The sequence below is a fragment of the Chiloscyllium punctatum genome, chromosome 25, assembly GCF_047496795.1.
Source record: "Chiloscyllium punctatum isolate Juve2018m chromosome 25, sChiPun1.3, whole genome shotgun sequence".
Classification (NCBI taxonomy): Eukaryota; Metazoa; Chordata; class Chondrichthyes; order Orectolobiformes; family Hemiscylliidae; genus Chiloscyllium; species Chiloscyllium punctatum.
Genome location: NC_092763.1, coordinates 49,745,955 through 49,771,351, shown reverse-complemented (window position 1 = coordinate 49,771,351; position 25,397 = coordinate 49,745,955). Strand labels below are relative to the sequence as shown.

General features: G+C 40.0%; 1 protein-coding gene across 2 annotated transcripts in view; it reads left to right on the top strand.

Annotated features, from left to right (window-relative positions):
• The window catches only part of LOC140495929 (heat shock factor protein 1-like), a 126,593-nt gene that overhangs the window by 46,222 nt on the left and 54,974 nt on the right, over positions 1–25,397 (top strand). Inside the window, exons 11-13 of one of the 2 annotated variants that reach the window (XM_072595242.1) lie at positions 2,277–2,342; positions 3,022–3,091; positions 3,369–10,984. In XM_072595242.1, coding sequence (XP_072451343.1) covers positions 2,277–2,342; positions 3,022–3,091; positions 3,369–3,559 — 327 coding nt within the window. In that variant the 3' untranslated portion in view covers positions 3,560–10,984. Of the gene's footprint in view, positions 1–2,276; positions 2,343–3,021; positions 3,092–3,368; positions 10,985–25,397 lie in introns of those variants that run through there. The other variant, XM_072595241.1, reaches the window with a different exon arrangement.

Below are 25,397 nucleotides of genomic sequence, written 5' to 3'. Positions count from 1 at the left end.
CACCAGTTATGGGTGACTTTAATCTTGTAGATTGGGAAAATCAAATTGGCAGAGATAACCACAGGGAACAATTCATTCAGTGTGTAAAGGACAGTTTCCTAGAACATTATGACGTGATTCAATCGGGGATTAGGTTAATGTGTGTTAATGTCAATTTGATAAAGTAATGTCAGAGTAAAAGATTCGCCAAGAAACATCAGGCATAATATGGCAGAATTTAGCATTCAGTTTGAGAGAGAAATTTTGGAAAGAAACAACTATGCTAAGCTTAAGCAAGGGTCACTACAGAGGAGTGAGGGCAGAGTTGGCTGGAGTGGACAGGGAAAGGAGTGTAGCAGAAAAGACTGTTGAGGAATAATTGCAATAGAGGTTTCCCAGTAAGGAAGAAGGATTTCAGGAGAGATAAACACAGGAACAAAGAAATAGGAGTAAGCTTTTCACTCCATCGAGCCTGCCCCATCATTCATTACAATCATGGCTGATCCAACACTTTTATCCACCTCGTCCCCAAAACCCTTTATGCCATTGGTTTCTGATAGACTTTAGATAACCAACCGTGGTTGCCAAGGAATTGAAGGATAAAATCAAATTGATAGGAAAAGCATACACAGTGGCAAAGAATACTGATAACTCAGGGGATTGGGAACTTTTTCTTTAAAACCAATAAAAGGATTTTTTTTTTAAACTGCTGAAGGTCGTAGAGGCTGGCTTGTTAAATATGTTCAAGGCTGAGATAGATATCATAAGTTAGAAGGAAAAATCAAGAAATTGGTGTTGAGGAATATCAGATCAACCCTGATCTCATTGAATGGCAGAGCAGACTCAATGGGCTGAATGGCCAGTTTATGCTCCTCTATCTAATGGTCCAGAAACTCTGTACGACAACAATACAATGTAATATGAGCAGCGTTCATCCTTCAGTACCATTACCTTTTAGAACAGGAACATCTGAACAAAGCTCTTCTGATGGATGATGTACAGGCCAGAACATTCCAATTCTGATTACTATCTGCTCAGTTAGATGACCTCAATGGCATCTGCACGTGGGCAGTATGATTGACAGCTGTATCTATGGATTCGATAGTGGAAACATGCATCCAGGAGTTCTGTTGCTGACCACCATCCATTTCAGTGTTGTTGGAAAGTGATTATGGAAGCTTTTTTTATGATCAGAATCTGCTTGATCATGTGCGAAGTCAAAAACATGCCCTGAAAAGGGTATCAAGTGCTTGATGGCACCTGTGATCAGTCACTTGTTGTCACTTGTTTCAAGATAATTATCTTTCATTATACATTTTATTAAAATGACAGAGGAGTGAGATGTGATTTAACTTGAGAATTATGAGGTAATTTGCAAATAATTAGTAAAAATCAAGAATTATAAATTAAAATGTGGAAAACGTCCAAAAGCTGGTAGCGTGTGGAAAGAGATACAGAGTTACCAGTTCAGATTGATGACCTTTCATCAGAACACAGGCGTAGACATTCTGAACAAAATGGCTTTCATTGATTTAAATATACTCTATTTAAATTTTGGACTCTATTTAAAAGGTATCTGGATTGGTATATGAATAGGAATGGTTTGGAGAGATATGGGCCGGATGCTGGCAGGTGGGACTGAATTAGGTTAGGATATCTGGTTGGCATGGACGAATTGGACTGAAGGGTCTGTTTCCGTGCTGTATATCTCTATGACTCTATGACTCTGCTTCGTAAGGAGTGTTAGAACCAACCTGTGAGAGACAAAATGCTTTGATAATTTAACAATTCTGCAACAATTCACCAAATCCCAAGAAAATTTGATTGGGGTTAGGATTGGTTTCGAAACATAAAAGAGCTATTTCTCCACTTAAATGTTGCCAGTCAAGCCACATGAGGGTTTTGAAACTTAAGCAAATTTTCTAATTTGTTGCAGAAAGCAGCTTTCATAACTGAGGATTTGCAAAATCTATGGACAGAATTATCAGTTTGCTTTTTATTTTGTTAAATGAAGTGAAGCAAAAATCGTAACCTTCAGGTACCTCAGAAAAAAGTCTTATAATGTTGTGCTCATATTTGACTGCATCTCAAAAAACCTGATCCAGGAATAAGTAGAAACATTTTAATTCTGGATATTCTGCATCATGCATCAGATTGCCACAAACTGATGTGCACAGTACTCCGATTATGAGATCCTTCATATTGAGACAAGCGCACAAGTTAGGTAGCATTAGTGAGAGCTGATTACGTCTTTAATACACCAGAAATATCTCTGATTACTTAATATTTTTTCCTAGCTGTTCAACCCATCAACTGGAGGATTAATAACATCATATCCTGAAGTAGGACCGGATACCACCAAGGTACGTAAGTCATAGCAATTATATATTAAGCAGCTAGTATTCCTGCCAACTAGTTCAGAGAGATAAGAAGAATGGTTCATTATTCCGTATCAGGGATTAATGAACGTGAGCAGAGAGTTTGAAAAATTCACGTCATAATCTTCAGAAAGATAAACAGCAAATGCTGGAAATGAGAGCAAATCTAGCACATCTGTATATAGAGAGAGAAAAACAATTAACATAAGACTCCTTGCCCTTACTGAGAAATTTCAGCTCCACCCTCTTGTTTCATTTCACTTACTGATGATATTCCAGCAGGGACTATTTGAGTGGAGTCCAATAGAGAGTGTTGAGCTTTTTAAAGCATATTTGAAAGTGATAATTCTAGACGGGAAATTAGATAAATACCTCAAGACTCAGGAACTTTTGGTAAGCGCTTGTTTTTTCTGAACTAGAATGGCTTAGATTCCTAGGTGGAAATATCGGCCTTAGCCCAGGTTGTTTATCCGGCTGGGAGTGGACAGGTTGGTTAGAAACAGATCAGCTGTTTGTTATATCAAAAACGCATCAGCGCTCATGGCCTAGTCTCACATTGACATTATTAATAAAATTGCTGCAAATATTTGTCCTACTTTCATTCTTGTCTCATTGGTGTGGAAGATTATAGGTTATAACTAAATTTCTGGATCTGTTTTTGTAGAAGGTGAATGGGCAAAAATGCACAAGTGTACAAGAGGAACAAGATTACACAGACTTACAGACTGAACGAGGTCAGCTGCTCATATTTATTTTGGAGTGAATCACTAACTAAATATTCTGTTTAAAAAAATAGAAAAATGACTTTATTTGAATTTCAGAATTTTGATAGTTGGAGTATAGTAAATGGGAAATGCCAGTTTGATTGGGTTGGAACTTCGGGAAGTCCTTGGCTCATTTGGTGTCAGTTGACTATATATATATGTTCTGTGTGTCTGGTTAATTAGAGATTGCCCACCCATCTGTCTGTTTCTGTGAATTATTCTTTTCCCTTTTGCTTTCTCTTTTCAGGTGAAGTTGAAAGGAGAGATTGCAACATTCTGCCTCTGTCAAAGGAGGATGTGAAGGGGGCAGATGAGACAGATATGTTGCCAACTTTGTTGGAACTGGCAGAAGAGGCCAGTGATACCTTTTTTCCCAGTGACATCTCCATTTTTGACACTGATGCTTTAAACCAAAGATCCAAGCTGATCTGCAGCTAAATGACACCTAATCGTTCACTAAGATGGGTGCAATCCATTGAAATGGACAGCAGCTATCTAGACAGTGTGTTCTTTTAGCTTGGGCTTATTAAGCATAGCATTGTAAAGCTTTCCAGCCCTTAAACAAGCAGAAGAATTTACAGCCAATAGCCTAAAAGTGACCTTGCATTTTCTTTTTTTCTCTTTTGTTGCAACTTAACCTAATTAGAAAATAGACCAGAATGTACAAAGGGCAACACTGCATTAACCTAGCAGACTATCAAATTTCTGCAACACTTACATCTCCTCCTACATACTTTAACCAATCTGCTACTAAATTCTGGCAAGGACATTGGTAACCTACAGGTTTAGTTGATGACGTATTATTTGCAGTCTAGTTCAATGCTGATTCAGTGGAGGATTGTTCAGAAATTGGAAGAGGGCAGGCACTGTGTTAGGTAGAAAGTTAACTTACTTAAATTGAGTGTCCTTTCCATTGATACTGCTGATTTTGAATGAATGCCAAATTGGCTGTTGTTGCTGTGCATACTTGAATGAATCATAAAGTAATATTTAGTGAGTGTGAAATAGACTGCATACATTTTCCATTAAACAGTCCATCAGCATAGAAATCATTACCTATTTGATTATCCAAGTCTGAACTTCTGTTCCTGATCTAATATTTATTCAGCTTTTTCTTTCTGAAAGGTTTTCATTCCTGCTTCATTTTGTCTTTGTTTTCTCATGTTGCATTATATTAAGGTGTCTGTGAATTCTTGTTTTTTATTAGAGGAATATGAAATGCCTTAAATATGATTTGGAACAAATAGAGAAGCTTAAAATTCTAAAGTAAAAAGAAAATTGCTGGAACTACCCAGCAACTTCATCAACAGCAGTGTAAATAATCTTGAATGCTATTGCATCTTTACATTAGATTCCTAGCATTCATTTTTTTTGACTTGATTGCAACTTCATGTGGTTAAAGTAGATATAGAATTTATTACATTTGTTATCACAAATCTTACCCTTTATATTTCACTGCACATAAGTCATTTTATAACCCAGCCTGGAATTTTATCTCATTGTATTACGTTCTAATTTGCACAAGTGCCTAAGGCCAAACTAAGCCCAGACAAAAAACACTGAGCTGCTACTCTTGCTGTCGTCTGGTTCTGTATTATTAAATACTCAGGCTCACCATCATTTAATGGGGAGTCCACAAAAATAAATGCAGCAATTTCTTCCTGAAAGTCTAGAAATTGTCAAGGTACAATAGGGGTATCGAGATAGATACATCATTAAAATATTACAAATAGTTACAAAAGGTAATTAGAAATTCTAATGGGTTGCTAACTTTTGTATCTAGAGGATGACAGTGCAATGGGGTAAAAGTTATGCTTCAACTAAACAAGCCCTGTTAGACCACAATACTACAAGAACTCTGGGCACCATAACTTAGGAAAGAGATACTGGCCTCAGACAGAGATTAGCTTAAATTTGACAGAATGATACCTAGCTGCCAAGGGCAAAATTACAAAGAGATGTTATAACAAGAGTCCAGATACAGTATCTTCCTGTGAGGGTGAAAGGAAAGGCTAATAGGTGTGGGGAAAGCTGGATGACTAGAGAAGTTGTGGTTTTGGTTAAGAAAAAGAAGGAAGCATATGTCAAGTATAGACAGGAGAGATTGAATGAATCCTTAGAGTATAAAGGCAGGAGGAGTATACTTAAGAGGGAAATCGGGAGGGCAAAAAGGGGACATGAGATAGCTTTGGCAAATAGGATTAAGGAGAATCCAAGAGGATTTTATAAATACACTAAGGACAAAAGGTAACTAGGGCAAGAATAATGCCCCTCAAAGATCAGCAAGGCAGCCCATGTGTGGAGCCGCAGTAGATGGGGGAGATACTAAATGAGTATTTTGCATCATGGTTTACCATGGAGAAGGATATGGAAGATATAGAATATGGGAAACTAGATGGTGACAACTTGAAAAATATCCATATTACAGAGGAGGAAGTGCTGGATGTCTTGAAATGCATAAAATTGGATAAATCCCCAGGACCTGATCAGGTGTATCCTAGAACTCTACAGGAAGCTAGGGAGGTGATTGCTGGGCCCCTTGCTTGAATGTTTGGATCATCAATAGTTACAGGTGAGGTGCCGGAAGACTTGGTTGGCTAGCGTGGTGTTACTATTTAAGAAAGGTGGTAGGGAAAAGTCAGGGAACTTTAGGTGAGCCTGATATCAGTGGTGAGCAAGTTGTTGGAGGTAATCCTGAAGGACAGGATTTACATGTATTTGGAAAGGCAAGGACTGATCAGGGATAGTCAACATGGCTTTGTGCATGGGAAATCATGTCTCATGAACTTGATTGACCAGTGAGCCTGTCATCAGTAGTGGTCAAGTTGTTGGAGGGATTCTGAAGGACAAAATTTGCATATATTTAGAAAGGCAAGGACTGATTAGGGATAGTCAACATGGCTTTGTGCATGCAAAGTTATGTCACACTAATTTGACTGAGTTTTTGAAGAAGTAACAAAAAGGATTGATGAGGACAGAGCGGTAGATGTGATCTGTATGGACTTCAGTAAGGCATTTGACAGGGTTCCTCATGGTCGACTCATAGCAAGGTTAGATCTCAAGGAATACAGGGAGATGGATGTAGAACTGGCTCAAAGGTAGAAGATGGAGGTTGGTGGTGGAGGGTTGTTTTTCAGACTAGATGCCTGTGACCAGTGGAGTGCCACAAGGATCGGTGCTGGGTCTGCTACGTTTCATCATTTATATAAATGATTACAGCCAGACTTTTCAGGAGGGAAATTAGGTAATGCTCATATACACAATGGGTGTTCTTATTTTGGAATATTACTGTATTCCTTTAATGGCACTTGATAATGAAATTTTAATAGGTAGATAGTTTGATATATTTTTGTTAACCAGAGGTACTAAGGGACATAGCCCAGTGGTGTATGTAGAGATGAGTAGGAGATCTGTGTCAATCTCATTGAATAGTAGGACAATCCCAAAGGGCGTGAATTCCTACTCCTTTGTGCTTATTACAAAATTTTCAGTTCCAGTTTATGATCTTGTATAACTTATTTGACTTTTTTTTAATACCTCTTACTTGTCAGTCTTCTCCCTCCTTTACTTGAAGATTTAAAACCTGCTTGAATAAGCTTTCATATTTTGGCAGTCCACTGTTTGCAACAGAAGTCTTCGCATAGTGATCAGGAACAGAAAGCCAGGAGTATCTCTGGAACTTTATCACTACTCCCAGCTTAATTTACAATCCAAGCATTGACTGCCGGTTCTGCATGCTTGGTGTAGCTTTAGCAGCTTCTTCCTAACCAGATGGCAAATCTATTACTCAGTCGATAAGAACATGTCCAAAGAAGAACTTTTGGATGTACAGCTTGCTTTTTGGGAATAGCAGAATATACTGTCATGTCTAAAACAAATGATGAGGTTAAAGCATTGAAGGTTATCATGGATGGCCATGATTTTCAATAAGAGTGAGTTACAAAGATGCTGCTTCTAGTATATTAAACTGAACAACGATTTTATGCAGTTCAATAAGTACGTAGTCATTTAAAGAGTTTTGCTGTCCAGGCAAAATTTGGTCTTCATGTGTTTTGTTACTGCTTTGCACTGTGCATTGCCACAAAAAACTCCTCCCAGAGAATCATTAGAGTTTGCATGTTTTCTCTGTGTCTGTGTAAGTTTCTGTTGGGTGCTCCAGTTTCCTCCCACAGTCCAAAGATGTGCAGGTTAAGTGGATTTCACTTGCTAAATTGTCCTTAGTGTCTAGGCTAGGTGAATTAGCCATGGTAAAATACAGGGATGGGGTAGGGGGTCGCATCTGGATGGGATGCTGTTTGGAGAATTTGTGCAGACTCGATGGGCAGAATGGCCATATTTTGCACTCTAGGGATTACATAATTAGGGTTCAGATAGGGATGAGGTGTGAATGTTATGACCTTATGATGTAAATCTCTATTTATGTCTTTGAATGCATTTGTCATGTGAACAACGCCATCAGTACAGTTGGTCTTTGGAAAATTCCCCTTAAATGTTGGCATCCAAAAAGATTCATTGAAATTAGCAAACAAATTAAGTGAGGGAGGATGGGGCAAGTTCCATCTCCATTGTTCTAAACCTGGTTGAGCTAGAATGTGCCCTTGTAGCCTCACTGTTCAGCATTTTGTCTCCAGCTGTGTTTCTTGTGGCATTCACTAAAGGCTGACGGGAGATTAAAGTCAGATTCAGGACTAATGGACAGTTCTTCAACTATAGAAGACTACACACTAAGCTGCTAGAAGAACGTCTTTATTTGTTCCTAATTTGTTAAACACTGCTCTCGTGGTGCATTCCAAGATGATGTACAGTCATGAACCACCTTGCACCAGCTAGCCTGCAATTTGGCATGACCAAGAGTATTAAAAAGATGGTGGCAGTCTTCCAGCTGTTTCCAGACAAAGATTACATTTATTGGTTTTCTCAATTGATGATCACAGGATTCTAGCTTTGGACAGATTTGCCCATTTGTCTGGGGACGTCCATATTAATACAGAAATATTCAGTTTAAAGTTTTAACTTCTGCCAAAGTTTAGCTCTTGAACTCCATGAATGCCTCTGGGACAAGAGGGAGAATCAGCCTGTAGATCAAACTCTATATCTTTAGGGCAGCTGTTCACTCGACCCTGCGTTATGGCTATGGAACATAGATACTGTATTTATACTACATTGAGAAATGGATTCACTTGCATTTCAGATACCTGAGACAATAAAGATCAGATGACAAGACAGGATTCCTGACACCAAAGTTTTTTTTAAAAAAAACAAAAACGCTGGTGTGCCAATCATGGATGCTTTGATTATGAAGGTACAGTGGTGATGGTCAGGTCATTTGATGTGAATGTCTGATGAACATTTCCCGAAGAAGATCTTTTTTATAGTGCAATGGCAGCAGAGAAACTACCTTGTGATGAACAAAGGAGAGATTGTTTAAAATAATTCTGAAACAGCGTCAAGTGCCGTACATAAATGGGAACAAGTTGATCAAGAAAGCAAAACATGGTGAAAAAGCATCCAGGAACATATCTCCATGACTGAGGCCTGTGATATAGCTGATGCTTAAATCCCAAATGAGGAAAGTTTGCTTGAACAATTGATCTTCCCAACTTGGTGTGTCTGAGATTCATGCTGAAAATGTGTTGCTGGAAAAGCGCAGCAGGTCAGGCAGCATCCAAGGAGCAGGAGAATCGACGTTTCGGGCATGAGCCCTTCTTGCTTTTATTTATAAATGCTCATTCTTCAATAGGTTTTGTGAGTCAACACAGCATTTATCATTTTCACATGCAGGAACATGGGAAACTTTCCCTTCTTTAGACCAAAAAAAAAGTCCTTCTGTTCCCAGAAATCAAACATGAAAGCGAGACCCTCAGCTCTTCAAATGCCTGCAGGACCAATTGGTATAACAAGGTGTCCTTCTAACTTCACAGATACATCAAGGATCCTACGGTTTTCCTGTCCAGGCCCAGGATTTTAAAGAGCTATAGTTGAGCTGTTCCTATATTAATGGCACACAGTAGATTTATTATCCATAATGTAAATTGACTGAACAATGTGTAATAGATGCTCCTTATGTAGCTCAGCAATGGAATAATTTACCAACACTGCATTTAAAGATAGAAAAAGAAGATTTTGTATATTTTTTTTCAATTCCCTCTTGTTAAAATTTTAGTCCTGTCTGATTTTGTGGTTGTTGGTCAGGAGGAGCAAGAATACTTAAGGAAATAACTAGCTTAAACTGGCACCTGTCCATTGTGTTCACCTGATACAAATCCAAAGAAATATTGGCTTGAACCAGCCATTCTGAAACTCTCTTATTTGTATAAGTTCTGCTTTGTGGTGATGCCCCTAAAATGAAATTGTGACTTTACAAGTTTGCTGCTGTCCACTTTCTGCTTAGTATTTTCTAAATCTCTGATTTTAATGCATGTTCCATTGATTCCATCTCAATGTTTAGAAGTAATGGCTTCAGAGATGTTGCGTGTTTGTAAGTGCATCTGTATTGATGTCCAGTTATACTGTGACGAGTGCAGGTTATCTTGCTGTTTTTGTTGTGTTCATAGAATGTCACATTTCAAAAGGTTTCAGGATTTTATTTTAATGCAATGTTCTGACACCGACTGTTGCCCCTCTCTACTTCCCCTCCAAATGCTCTACCCATCACTGCAACCTTTCCTCTATAGTACCCAAATGCTTATTGGGAAATCTTGTCTGTGTTCCCTAAGACAGTCTGAATATATTACGTTAGGAAAAATTAAAAAATTGGAAGCTTGCTTAAAAATGTTGTCCTTCATCAAGTTGTCCTGAACGTAGCTATAGGTGTAGCAAAACAAGTGCATTAATTTGCTAGTTCAGATAATTCTTTTGCAGGAGTTCTGTTACAATTGCCTCTGGCATACAAAAGTAAAGTTAAAATATCATTTATAAAAATAAAATATTAATAGCAATAGGTTACCTTTGGCATAAAATTGTACTTCATCAAAAACCTTGATAACCATACCAAAACCTTGATAAATGCTGAATCTACTAAATTAATATTTTCTTGCAAATTGAATAGCTGTCACCTGGATATCTCTGTGATCTTAAAATACTAGTAGTTGAAGGCTGAGTATTATGCAGCAAAAGTGCTGGTGTTTGCCTGCTTCAGTACATGGGATTGGCACTGAGAAGCTTCTGGATATTGAGACCAAAAAGTTCTATTTTCCAACTTTTGATTGGTGAAATGAGAATCTTGCGAATGTGTGACAAGAGGCCAATTTAAATGCATCAGCATGTATTAACATCTTTGTATGTCATCTTGCATCATTAAAATGCTTTTGCCATTCTCCCAACCGCCGTCTTGGTCACAAGGCATTGATATCTCAGCACGTACTCCAAGCAGGCAGCAGTCAAACAGTTCTGCCCCACATTAGCTGATTCCTGATAAGGTTCAATGCGAGGATTGTGTACAATAGCAAAACATCTTCTCTCGTGTGCTAGTTCAGTAACCAAGTTCTTAACTGATAAATCTTCATACAGTATCAAAAAAGCTTCCTTTTGCTCAAGCAGTATTATACAACATTTTGAAAGTTTCTTTTGTGGTCATTTCACTAGTGCTTAAGAACGAGTTTATCTTCTGCTTACCTTTCTAGATGTAAATAGGATATTTTTTCCAGAGAGCACTTTTTTTAAAAAGAGGATGTGGTTTTGTACAGGCAAGTCTGAAAAGTAATGTTTATTGTATCAATTTTGCACACTTAATGCTGTTTATGTGCACAACACTAATAAACTAATGTGTGTACTGGACAGAATTAAATCTATGTTATCAAATGTTTGATATCATATATATTTCCTACAGTGGCTATGTATTAATAAATGTATTGTAAAACGCTAGTGGCTTTTTATGTGTGTAATTCTTTATTGTAACTCAATCAAAATGTGGGTGTGAGGATTTTGCAACCTCTGAGCACTCCAGCAAGATGGTGCTGCAGGGTAAAGCTCCTTATTTTCTCAGGTCAAACAAAGCATCTTGTGAAATTTCTCATTATTGCATAAAAATTTTGAAATAGCCGAAATCAAAATAGAAACCATCCTCTCCTTGCAAGATTCAAATTGAGAGCTCCCAGTCTGCCTAAAATCCTGAAGTTGCATCCATGTTAATCCATATCAGAATCATCTTTTCATTTCACAACCCAGAATTCAATGGAATGATAGAGTTACATGTGAAATTAAATAAGAAAAATGCTAGAACTATATCGACTTGTCAGTGTCTGTGTAAGACAAGTGTACCCAAGTCTTTTCCTATGGGATCCCACTTCAAAGTTGGAAAATTGTTGTGATGCTTCAGTAACCATTGTGAGGGGCGAAGGTTGGAGAGAGGATCTATAAGGAAAGATCCATAAGGAAGCTGCATTTAAGAGGGGTAAATATGGGATAGAGTGGGTTTTGAGAAGATTGTATTGGTTTCCAAAAACATGACCTTACTATTCCTACTGCTGCAGGAGCCAGGCCTTGAACTTATTATTAGGTGAAACCCACACATTGCATTCACGACAATGTAATTCATTAATAGTGCACATTGAAGTGAGTAAATACTTGATATCTATTTGGAGACATGGTTGCAGGATGACAGTTCTTGAATATTGAGAGTTATATGACATTCAAGAAGAATAGGAAACTCTATAAAACAGAGGAATAACACTCATAATCAAAGATGGTATTGGTACAATAGGTAGAAATGACCTTAGTTTGGGAGATCAGGATGTAGAATAACTTTGAGTGGAGATGAGCAATAATAAGGAAAGAAGTCACTTGAAGGAGTGATCTATAGGCTTCTGAACAGTAACTACAATGTGAGATAAAGTATACATTCAAGCGCATTTTGAGAAGATTTGTAGTTCAGGTTGAGGTTCTGATTGAAGGTTTGCTCGCTGAGCTGGAAGGTTTCTTTTCAGACGTTTGGTCACCATACTAGGTAACATCTTCAGTGGGCATAGGTGGTGTAGCTTGCTTTCTATTTATATGTTTGAGTTTCCTTGGGTTGGTAATGTCATTTCCTATGGTTATGTAATTTCCTGTTCTTTTTATCTGGGGGTGGTAAATGGACAACAAACAAAACTAATGTCATTTACAAAATACCTTGCAAGAACTGTAACACACACTACACTGGACAAACAGGCACAAAACTAGCCATCAGGATACATGAACATCAACTAGCCACCAAAACGACATGACCCCCTCTTACTAGTATCCTCACATATGGATGAGGAAGGAAATTACTTTGACCGAGACAACACATCCATCCTAGGGCAAGCCAAACAGAGACACGTATGAGAATTCCTAGAAGCATGGCATTCCAGCGGAACTCTAACAACAAATGCATTGACTTGGATCCCACTTACCACCTCCTGAGAAAAAGAACAGGAAATGACATCACCATGGGAAATGATATCAGCGCAGGAAATGACATCACCAACCCAAGGAAACTCAGACACGGGAACCTTGATTATGAGAACTTGATGGACGGGTACTATTTCGTTCAGATAATCGATTATTCGGTTAATTAATCAAATGCCTTTCATCTGGGGCTCAGAGCTTTTAAAGTCAGGAGACTAGCAGCAGCACACAGCATGTGAGGCCCTGCCCCCCCCCTCCCCAGCTCCCAACCCTGCCCCTTCCTGTGCAACAACTTCCCCCGCTCCCAACTCCCGTTCAACACCACCCTCCACCCCAACACCTCCCTACCACCTCCAACCCCATTCAACATCACCCCCCAACACCGTTCAACACTGCCCCGCCCTCAACACCTCCCCACGCCCACATGCCTGTTCAACACTGCCCCCAACACCCCCCCAATACCATGAAGCAGCCCCCCTGCTCCTGACCCCATGTAACACCGACCCCCCCACCCCAATCCCATCCAACACTGCCCCCCGACCTTGTCGACACTCGCCCCCTCTCTGGGGCAGCTAGACTGGACACTAACAACAAGACTGCTGCAGTTGCCTTCGTGAGATAAGTCTCCAAATAACACAGACACACAGCCACAGCCCCACACACAACGTTTTACTGCAATGTTTTGACAGGTTCCACCTCTTCCCTGTACAGGACAATGTTAGAGAGATTATCTGGGGAAGGGGGGGTAAGGTTAGGGTATACCCCTGTGTAGAACTCCAGGGAGAGTGTAGGGGGAGAGAGAGAGGGCACGAGGTCAGTCATTTGGCGATGGTGTCTGTTTAATCACTGTAAACAAAAGACACGATCACTGTTAGAAACACATCTTTGATGTAATGTTTCCCTTGGGACCTTGAGAACTATTTTGGATAATCCGATTTTCGGATAATTGGTATTCAGATAATCGAGTTTCCTCTGTAAATAGAAAGCGGGTTACACCATTGGTACTTCATTCGGAGGCTCACTGAAGATGTTGCCTAGTATGGAAATGAAACGTCTGTTAATGAACCTTCCAGGTCAGTGAGCAAACCTACATCTAGTATAAATTCAAGTCCAGGCTGTACCTTTTGTGTATCATAAGATCGCTGAGCATCTACAAAAAGAAATATAGGGCTCTTGTGGTGCAGTGGGGAAAACCCCTACCTCTCAAGCAGACAGCTTGGTTCATTTCCAAGCATGCTCTGGAAATGTACAATGACATGTCTGAGCAGGTTGATTAGAAAACATGTGGAAGAAGAAATATTGGGTGTTTATGACAAGGGAACATCTAAGTCTATGAGTAAATTTAACCTTCATAAAAACTGAAACAATCTGATTGGCAATAGTAACCTTGATAATGAGCTTATAGAATACTTATGTGATAGTTCTGCCTCCAAATCCTTCTCTGGGAGAGTACCAAGATCACACAATGCTTACAGCAAGCAATTTTCCTCATTTCTGCCCTAAAAAGTCAATCCTAATTTTCAAATGATGTCTCTCAGTTCTGGACTCACTTACCAAAGGAAACATCCTTTCCACATCCATCTTGATGAGATCATTTAGGATCTTACACACTTGAATCAAGTCACCCCTTTGCCTTCTAAACTCTACTGGAAAACAAGCTCTGCCTATCCAATCTTTCCTCATAAGCTCATTCACTCATTGCAGGTATAAATCTAGTAAACACCCTCTGCACCAACTCCAATGCATTTATGTCTTTCCTTAAATGAGACCAAAAGGCATACAATATCTAAGATATGATCTCACCAGTGCCCTTAATAATTGAACCACAACATGAAATTTACCTTTATGCTACCAGATCTGCTGAGTTTCTTCAGTACTTTCTGTTTTTATTATCCATATCTTTACACTCAATTCCTCTTGTAATAGGGTTAGCATTCCATTAGTCTTCTTAAGCACATAGTGTACCTGCATATTCACTTTTTTTTGTGATGAATGCTCTGCAGCCCTTAGATCTTTCTGCAGCTTGGAATTCTACAGTAATTCACCATTTAAATAATACTCTGATATTCTGTTCTTCCGGTCAAAGTGAAGAACTTCACAATTAACCACATTATACTCCAACTCTGGAATTCAGCTCTTTTTTTCCATGTTTGAACAAAGGCTGTAATGAGGTCAGGAGCTGAATGGTCCTGGTAGACCTCAAACTGGGTGTTACTGAGCAGGTGCCGATTGATAGCACTGTTGATGACACCTTCCATCACTTTACTGATAATCGAGAGTAGACTGATGGGGTAGAAATTGGATTTTTCCTGCTTTTTTTTTTACAGGACATAGTTGAGTAATTTTCCACATTGTCTGGTAGTTGCCAGTGCTGTAACTGCACTAGAGGAACTTGACGAGGGAACGGCAAGTTCTGGAACACAAGTTTTCAGTATTATTGCTGGAATACTGTCAGGATCCATAATCTTTGCTCCAAGTGCCTCCAACCGTTTCTTGATATCACGTGGAGTGAATCAAATTGGCTGTAGACTGGTTTATGTGATGCTGGGGACCACTGGAGGTGGCAGCGATGGATCATCCACTTGGCATTTTATTTGTTTATTTTTATTAGATTCACTACAGTGTGGAAACAGGCCCTTTGGGCCAACAAGTCCACACCTACACTCTGGAGAGTAACCCACCCAGATCCATTTCCCTCTGACTAATGCACCTAATACTATGGGCAATTTTAGCATGGCCAATTCACCTGACCTGCACATCTTTGGACTGCGGGAGGAAACCAGAGCATCCGCAGGAAACCCACATAGACACGGAGAGAACGTGCTAACTCCACACAGCCCAAGGTTGGAATTGAACCTGGGACCCTGGTGCTGTGAGGCAGCAGTGCTAACCACTGAGCCATCATGCCACCCTTTCTGGCTGAAGATTGCTGTGAATGCTTCAGCCTTGTCTTTTGCACTGTTGTGTTGGGCTTTCCATCACTGAGAATGAGGGTATTTGTGGAGTCTCTTGCTCCAGTGATTATTTAATTGCTGACCATCACTCACGACCAGATGTGGAATGATTGAAGAACTTAAATCTGATCAGTTGGCTATGGGATTGCTTAGCTCTGTCTACCACTTGCTGCTTCTGCTGTTTAGCATTCAAGAAGTCCTGTTTGGTAGCTCACGAGGTCATTTTTAGGTATGCCTGGTGTGATGACATGGTAACCCCTCCTGCTTAATTTAAAACCAGCAACACAGAAAAGATTTATCCCATGCAGTAATCTGTGAAAATTCGAGAGGCCCAAGAATTATTTAAAGTAAAAATGAACAACTTTATTGCTTAAAGTATAACAGACAATAATTAACTAACAACTATTTACAACTCTGTCCTCTAGCCTATTGTTTACCTTCCCCTTCCCCTTCCCCTTCCACAATATTAGTCCAATAAAACTCCCAATTAAGATTTACAAAACAAAACTTCTTATCTCAAAACCAGGCAGCTTTCGGTTCTTCTATTTGGATCTTCTTGTGTCTTCTTCTTAGAGTCATAGAGATGTACAGCACAGAAACAGACTCTTCGGTCCAACCAGTTCATGCCAACCAGATATCCTAACCCAATCTAGTCCCACCTGCCAGCACCCGGCCCATATCCCTCCAAACCCTTCCTATTCATATACCCATCCAAATGCCTTTTAAATGTTGCAATTGTACCAGCCTCCACCACTTCCTCTGGCAGCTCATTTCATACACATACCAGCCTCCGTGAAAAAGTTGCCCCTTAGGTCTCTTTTATATCTTTCCCCTCTCACCCTAAACCTATGCCCTCTAGTTCTGGACTCCCCAACCCCAGGGAAAAGACTTTGTCTATTTACCTTATCCATGCCCCTCATGATTTTGTAAACTTCTATAAGGTGACCCCTCAACCTCGGATGCTCCAGGGAAAACAGCCCCAGACTGTTCAGTCTCTCCCTATCGTTCAAATCCTCCAACCCTGGCAACATCCTTGTAAATCATTTCTGAACCCTTTCAAGTTTCACAACATCTTTCCGATAGGAAGGAGACCAGAATTGCACGCAATATTCCAACAGTGGCCTAACCAATGTCCTGTACAGCCGTAACATGACCTCCCAACTCCTGTACTCAAAATTCTGACGAATAAAAGAAAGCATACCAAACGCCTTCTTTACTATCCTATCTACCTGCGACTCCACTTTCAAGGAGTTCTGAACCTGTACTCCAAGGTCTCTTTGTTCGGCAACACTCTCTAGGACCTTACCATTAAGTGTATAAGTCCTGCTAAGATTTGCTTTCCCAAAATGCAGCACCTTGCATTTATCTGAATTAAACTCCATCTGTCACTTCTCAGCCCATTGGCCCATCTGGTCCAGATCCTGTTGTAATCTGAGGTAACCTTCTTCGCTGTCCACTACACTTCCAATTTTAGTGTCATCTGCAAACTTACTAACTGTACCTCTTATGCTCATATCCAAATCATTTATGTAAATGACAAAAAGTAGAGGACCCAGTACCGATCCTTGTGGCACTCCACTGGTCACAGGCCTCCAGTCTGAAAAACAACCCTCCATCACCACCCTCTGTCTTTTACCTTAGAACCAGTTCTGTATTCAAATGGCTAGTTCTCCCTGTATTCCATGAGGTCTAACCTTGTTAATCAGTCTCCCAAGGGGAGCCTTGTTGAACACCTTACTAAATTCCATAGCGATCACATCTACTGCTCTGCCCTCATCAATCCTCTTTGTTACTTCTTCAAAAAACTCAATCAAGTTTGTGAGACATGATTTCCCACCCACAAAGCCATGTTGACTATCCCTAAACAGTCCTGCCTTTCCAAATACATGTACATCCTGTCCCTCAGGATTCCCTCCAACAACTTGCCCACTACCGATGTCAGGCTCACTGGTCTATAGTTCCCTGGCTTGTCCTTAGCACCCTTCTTAAATAGTGGCACCACGTTAGCCTACCTCCAGTCTTCCGGCACCTCACCTGTGACTATCAATGATACAAATATCTCAGCAAGAGTCTCAGTAATCACTTCTCTAGCTTCCCACAGAGTTCTCGGTTACACCTGATTAGGTCCTGGGGATTTATCCACCTTTATGCATTTCAAGACATCCAGCACTTCCTCCACAGTAATATGGACATTTTGCAAGATGTCACCATCTATTTCCCTACATTCTATACCTTCCATATCCTTTTCCACAGTAAGTACTGATGCAAAATACTCGTTTAGTATCTCCCCCTTTTTCTGTGGCTCCACACAAAGGCTGCTTTGCTGATCTTTGAGGGGCCCTATTCTCTCCCTGGTTACCCTTTTGTCCTTAATGTATTTGTAAAAACCTTTGGATTCCCCTTAATTTTATTTGCCAAAGCTATCTCATGTCCCCTTTTTGCCCTCCTGATTTCTCTCTTAAGTATACTCCTATTCTTCTAAGGATTCACTCGATCTATCCTGTCTATACTTTACATATGCTTCCTTTATTTTCTTAACCAAACCCTCAATTTCTTTAGTCATCCAGCATTCCTTATACCTACCAGCCTTTCCTTTTACCCTGACAAGAATATATTTTCTCTGGATTCTTGTTATCTCAATCCTGAAGGCTTCTCATTTTCCAGCCGTCCCTTTACCTGCGAACATCTGCCCCCAATCAGCCTTTGAAAGTTCTTGCCTAATACCGTCAAATTTGGCCTTTCTCCAATTTAGAACTTCAACTTTTAGAGCTGGTCTATCCTTTTCCATGACTATACTAAATCTAATGGAATTATGGTCGCTGGCCCCAAAGTGCTCCCCCACTGACACCTCAGTCACCTGCCCTGCCTTATTTCCCAAGAGTAGGTCAAGTTTTGCACTTTCTCTAGTAGGTACATCCACATACTGACTTCTTCTTAGAAATTCTGCTTCACAGGTTACTGATTGGTAAAGATACTTTTAAGAGAGGTATTTTTCAGGCAATCTTTTAAAATGCTGGTAGCCCAGCCATTCTCCTCTCAACTGTTCAATTTTCCTGGGTCTTATACCCTCCCAAAGCAGCAGATTGTGTTATTGCCTTTTAAGATTGTCAATATACTAAATCCAAACTAGATTGGAGTTTGGTATTTAATTTGGGGTATATTTAAACTGATTAGCCTAATTCAAATCTGTTTTTGTCTCCAGGCAACTAACTACTCTAGCTACCCCAGTAGTTGGACCACATGTTTACATTGTACCTTACTGAGAGCACTCGGTGCTGTCACTGCTAGCTTTTAACTCTCTTAAAGGTACAGTACACTGACATCTTCATACCACCGGGTGCTGCTGCTGGCGTGCCCTCCTGCACTCTCCATTGAACCAGGATTCATCCCCTGGCTTGATGGTAATGGTTGAGTCGTGGATATGCCAGGTCAAAGAGGTTGCTGATTGTGCTGGTGTATAATGCTGCTGCTGTTGATGGCTCACACTGTCTCATGGATGTCCAGCCTTGAGTTGCTAGCTCCGTTCAAAGTCTGTTCCATTTGGCACAGTGATAGTGCCATATAACTTGATGGAGATAGTTCTCAAAATGAAGACAGGATTTTGTCTCCACAAGGATTGTGCAGTGGTCACTTTTACCAATGCTGTCATGGATAAATGGTTCTGAAGCTTGCAGATTGGTGCAGATGAGGTCAAATATCATTTTCCTTGTTGGTTCCCTCAGCACCTGCCACAGACCCAGACTAGCAGCAATGTCCTTTTGGACCCGACCAGCTCAACCAATCATACTGCTGCCAAGCCACTCTTGGTAGTCGACATTGAAATCCCCCACCCAGAGCACACTTTTCATCCTTACCATCCTCAGTGCTCTTTCCAAGTGTTGCTCCACATGAAGGAGTACCAATTCATTAGCAGATGGAGAACGGTACCTGGTTACCAACAGGAGGTTTCCTTGCCCATATTTGTCCTGAAGCCATGAGACTTCATGAGGTCTGGAGTCAATGTTAAGGCCTCCCAAGACAACTGCCTTCCTACTTTATACCACTATGCAGTCTCCTCTGCTTGGTCTGTCCTGCTGGTGAGACAGGACACACCCAGGGACATTGTCAGGTATGATTCCATGAGTATGATTATGTCAGGCTGTTGCTTGACTAGTCTGTGAAACAGCTCTCCCAATTTGGCGCTAGTCTCCAGATGTTAGTAAGGAAAGGCTGTTTCTGCCGTTATCTTTTCTGGTGGCTAAGCTCAATGCCAGGTGGTCTGTCGGGTTTCATTTCTGTGAGACCTCATAGATATTGATACAACTAAGTGGCTTACTAGGCCATTTCAGAGGGCACTTTAGAGTCAACCACACTCCTGTGGGTCTGGCGTCACATGTAGGCTAGTCCAGGTGAGGATAGACTAGATTTCATTAACATTCTGTTGGGCAGCTGCCCATGTATTTGAAGTTCTGGTTAACCACTTGGTCCAGCAGAAAGCCTGATGGGCCTAATGTAAACTTAAAATATTAAAGGGGAGCTTTTCAGTTCTGGTTTGTAGGGAGTGTTTTAAGTGTTGCTGAGAAGTAGGTCATCTAGGGTTTCCCTGTTTCTAACACTGCTATGAATGTGCTACTCAATGAGTAAGGAGGAACCCTTGCGTTCTTGGATGTCCGTGTAAACCACTTAGAGTTTGTACTGAAAACAGCAAATTCTGGAGATCACAGCAGGTTAGGCAGCATCCAGGAAGAAAGAGCAAGCTGATGTTTCAAGTCTAATGACTTTTCATCAGAGTTGTACTGCATAGCAATGCTTGCTTCATTACACGAGAATCTGACTGCAGTATACAAAGAGGCTCCTTGATTTGGTTCAATTGAAAATGTTTCTGGTCAAATGAAGCTGTGCAACACAACACATTTGTCCCAGATTTTCTAATCTCTCCCCCTCTCATGACACTTATGCTTCTTCTCCAATAACAACATGGTGCACCTTCTCCTGCTTCCAGTTATACATGCAACGCCAGCTGCTGCTTTCAGAACTGGCACAAACAACATTCTATGCCAAACCAGTTGCAACTGGAATGCTTTTCATTATTTAGCAGCCTACATTCACACATTAGACTGGAGGCATTTTCTTTCACACAGCCACTTCTACTGACTGCTTCTCTTTCTGAGTGTGCAGCCATATCAGAAATTTGCACGGCTCTCTGACACACACTAACTCACTCCCACATTTACCTTGCACCGTTGCTTATTCTGATGACTTCCACAGTCAGCCGTTCTTGAACTGCAGGAGCCTGATCTACAACTGCCTTCTTCCAATCACAAAGCAGTGGCCCGAATAGCCTTCATATTATGCAATACCCAATATCTGGGTTGGAATTTAAAGTAAATTCAAGCAAAAATCCAGAGATTTCCAAGACAAAAATGACTTTGAGTTAAGGAAGCCTTTTTTTCAGATTCCAATGATCTGAATACATGAAGATAAATGCATGGCTTTTTAAAAGGTGATGAAAATAGCCTGATTATAACCTAGGTAAAAACAATGACTGCAGATGCTGAAAACCAAATACTGGATTAGTGGTGCTGGAAGAGCACAGCAGTTCAGGCAGCATCCAACGAGCAGCGAAATCGACGTTTCAGGCAAAAGCCCTTCATCAGGAATAAAGGCAGTGAGCCTGAAGCATGGAGAGATAAGCTAGTGGAGGGTGGGGGTGGGGAGAGAGTAGCTATACCACTCATGTTACTTGGCAGATCTGGCAGTGGATGTTTGTCTTACTAACATGACAGGGCACCCAAACCACATATCAGGCAGAATCCCAACTTGTACTCTTTTAGACACAAATGAAGGCATTCTACAGTTACAGATTGAAATTATCTCAATGCTTTTGTAGCAGGCCTGTAGTTTCTTAGAGGTTTTCAAGATTTTAATGCTGTGGTGAAGCTGTTTAAAGAGAAAGGTTCTCAGCAGGCTGTGAGGTTTCTTGTAGTTGAATTTCGAGGAGGTTGGTTTTTAAGTGAACTTTAAATTACTCTCTCTTGGAATCTCCCACTTTCAAAGTATTGTTATGGTTACATTGGCTGCTTGCTGATTTGATGACAGATCACCACAAGGACCTAAACAACATGATGATCAGCAGTGGAAAGGGCTACACCAAGATTTTTATAATGTTTACATTAGATCAATGGTGGAACATGGTTCCCAGTGTTCCCAAAAAGTGGTCCTGGGTCAGGGATAAGAATGTTGAAAATAGCATATTTTACACATACAAGTATTACGTACAAATGGAGGCATTCCACTATTACAGATTAAAATGATCTCATTACTTTTATGGCAGGTCTGTAGTTTCTTAGATGGTTTCATTGCTTTAATATTATGGTGACGCTCTTGTAAAGGTCAAACTAAGGTAACGTCAAACCTTTCAGCAGGCTGTGAGGTTTCTTGTCGTTGAATTTCTAGTAGGTTTGTTCTCAAGTGAACTTGGCATTAAATTTAGGTAGATGAGTTGTTCTCTCTCTCTGTTGGGATCTCTGACTTTCAAGGTATTCCTGTGGTCCTTTGGCAGCTTGCTAATTTGCTGTTAATTTGTGTATTTGGACACCCGGTGCCCATTGTACTGCAGCATTCTGCATTCTCTCACCATTTCGATAACATATTGCTTTTCCATTGAAGTGGAATAACAACCTCACATTCTCTGATATTATACTCCCTTTGTCAATTCTTTTCACCCATTCAACTCATCTATCTGTATTTCTTTGAAGACTATGTTCCACCTGACAATTTACTCTTCTACTCATCTTTGGCTCCAATACAGTCAGTCCCTCATCCAAGTCATTAATATAAAATGTAAATTTTACTTAGATCAGGGGTGTGATGGAATACTCTTCACTTCCTGGATAAGTGCAATTCCAACAAGGCCAAGAAGTGTGACCAGACAGAACACACTGTTTTATCAGGACTCCATCCAGCAACCTAAATATTTAATGCCTCCACCATCAACACACAGTGGCAGCAGTGTGAACACTATAAAAGAGGCACTAAACATGATTTACCTATACAGTTCAAGAAGGAAAAGAAAGCATCTAAACAATGTTTATCTATCTAACCTCCCCTTTGAAGTTAAAATAATTAAAAGCAGTTATTACTAATGTAGAAGGCCATACAGCTGTCTACTAGAGAGAAAAAGGCCATGGGCAGTTTTACCATAAGTTAAATATGATGCAGGATCTTTAGAAGAACCCAACGCATGAAATAAGGAAAGACTATTCAACTCATTCGGACTATTCCTTCCAAAGATCATGAACAATGGCCATTTCCCTGCGGGTTGAAACAATATCATTCAGTGATATGAGCATGAGTCACCCATTCCAATGGCAAAAGAGGGACCATTCTATTGTAGACAAGTGGCAATTCCAACAACACCCAAGATGCTTTACAAGACAGTACATGCTGTTCATTCAGGACCCCATCTAGCAACCTAAGTATTTACTCCCTATACCATCAGACACAGTGGTAGCTGTGCATACTATATAAAAGGTGCACTAAATATGACTAATCAATATCGTTCAAGGAGAAAAAAGGAAGCATATCATTGCAACCATGCTGGCTTTCCTATGAAGCTTTTTATGCACAGCCATTGACCTGCCCTCTTATCACATCTCTGCACATAAGAATTTATAAAATTTAGAAAGAATTACAGTCCATCGTGTCTGCTTTTAACAAAGAACAAGCAGTCCAATCTATTTCTGTTTTCCAGCACTTGGTCACAGGTGAAGCCAGTAGAGAAATTTCATTGAATAAAAATGTATAAAGAGGATATACATAAACAGCCAGCAGCAGTCAAAGTAGAAAAGTCACCCAGTTCTAATGGGATGTGTCCTAGTTTGCTAAGGGAACTAAGAGTCTAGATAACGGATGCCTTGGTCATAGCATTTCAAGTCAATTTAGTTTTGGGAGCAAAGATAAGGAGAGATTTGAGGCAGATGTACAAAATCATGAATGGTGTTGATAAGGTAAAAGTGTTTCAAATGGCTGAAGAATCAATAAGCAAACATCTCAGAATTAAGTTAATTGGCAAAAGAACCAGAATGAGATGAAAATAACTTTTTTTCTCAAGCAGTGAGTTATTAAGATTGGGAATGCACTGCATGAAAGGGTGTGGAGACATTTTATAATGACACTCAAAAGCAATTTGAGTGTCATATATTTTGAAGCAAAACAAAATAATTCAAAAGAAGGGAAAAGGAACTTATTTGATGGATCTTTCAAAGGGCTGACACACACATGTTCGACTGAACAGCATCCGTCCTTGCTGCATTATTCTATGATTCAAACAGTAAAGATGTTGATTCATTCTGGCATAATTATTGTTCCATATATATCGTATGCTGAGTCAAAATTTTATTTGTATGTGGTGTATATTTGCTCATGGAGGCTCATTAGATGTGAAAGGGTATGAAGAGTGTTTGACTTACACCAATTAGCATATATACTGAGCTCTAAATTTGTCAGTTATGATTTCCTAGGGACCTCCTGGCTGAAAACAAAAAATTCCAGAAGGTATGCTTGAGGGAGAGGTGAAAGAGGGAGTGGTCCTGCTCAGATTGTTTTCTTCTATTGATGTTTTAACTGAGTCATATTGGTTTTTTGATTAAATAAAAGGTTCTAGGTACCGCCTGCCACAGTTTCAACTAAACCTATGGTGGGACTCCTCTATGTTGTAATCAAGGTGTGAGTCACTCAGATGTAGGCTCAGCAGGACCTGTTGTTAGATTTCTCCAAAGAAAAAGTCGTCCCTCATATATCTTTAAAAATTCTTCCAGCAGAATGAATAGGTTTGCTGTGGTGTATTAGGGCACATGTTCCTTGTTAATAGATTTGAAACTTCAACAGTTGATGCATAGTATCTACCTGACCGTCATCAATTACTTGTTCTCCTCTCCCCTCCTCTCCTCTCGTCTCCTAAAGGATCTCCCTCCTTCACCATATCTTATAAATGCCATTGCCCACTAGTTACCCAGCAATTTGATTTTTTTTTATCTGCATGTATGTCAGAAAATGTTGACCGTTTATTTAACTGGAAGTGATAGTACAAGTTAACTTTTTATCAACGGAAATCCAACCACATATATTTTATGGTATTTTTGTACTTTTGTATTAGTAAGGATGTGTGCCCATTTAACAGCTTATTTGAAAGACTGGCTGTTTAAAATATCTACCAAATGTCAGTGGTGTGTTACATGGTCAATGTGTTTAATGTAAGTTGTCCTTAAACTCTGTGAGAATTGCTCAATAGAATCAGTCAATTCTGACAGGACTCCAAAAGACATCTGAAGCTTTAGTTTCTCAATTTCAATGGGACCAGAAATTGTGCTGTTTTCTATTAGTACTTCTGGGCCGCAGTGTAAGTTTTCTTAACCTGGGTGACCAGCTGGTAAACTGTCCTTTCCTTGTGTCAACATCTTTCGGTAAGTGTCATTTTACTTTGCTGTGATGAGCAGGCTGTATAGTGAACACATTGAATAAATATATTTTCTTTGGAAGCTAACAGCTATCAAAAAGATCTGAAAGTAAGGGAACTCCTAGGAGGCAGCAATCATCATATGGGAGAGTTCTGTCTGCAGTTTGAAAGAGAGAAGGCAAAATCAGATGTGATGGTGTAACAGCTAAATAAAGGTAATTACAGGGGCATGAGAGAGGAACAGATGAAAATTGACTGGAAGCAGAGCCTACTGGGAAGACAGTGGAGCAACAATGGCAGGAGTCTCTGGGCATAATTGAGGACATAGTACAGAGGTTCATCCCAAAGAAAAGAAAAATTATCCAGGGAGGGGTTAGACAGCCCTGGCTGACAAAGGAAGTCAGGAAATATATCAAAGAAAAAGAGAGAGCCTATAAAGTGGCCAAGAGCATTGGGAAATCAGAAGATTGGGAAGACTACAAAAACAAACAGAGGATAACAAAGAGAGAAATATGGAAGG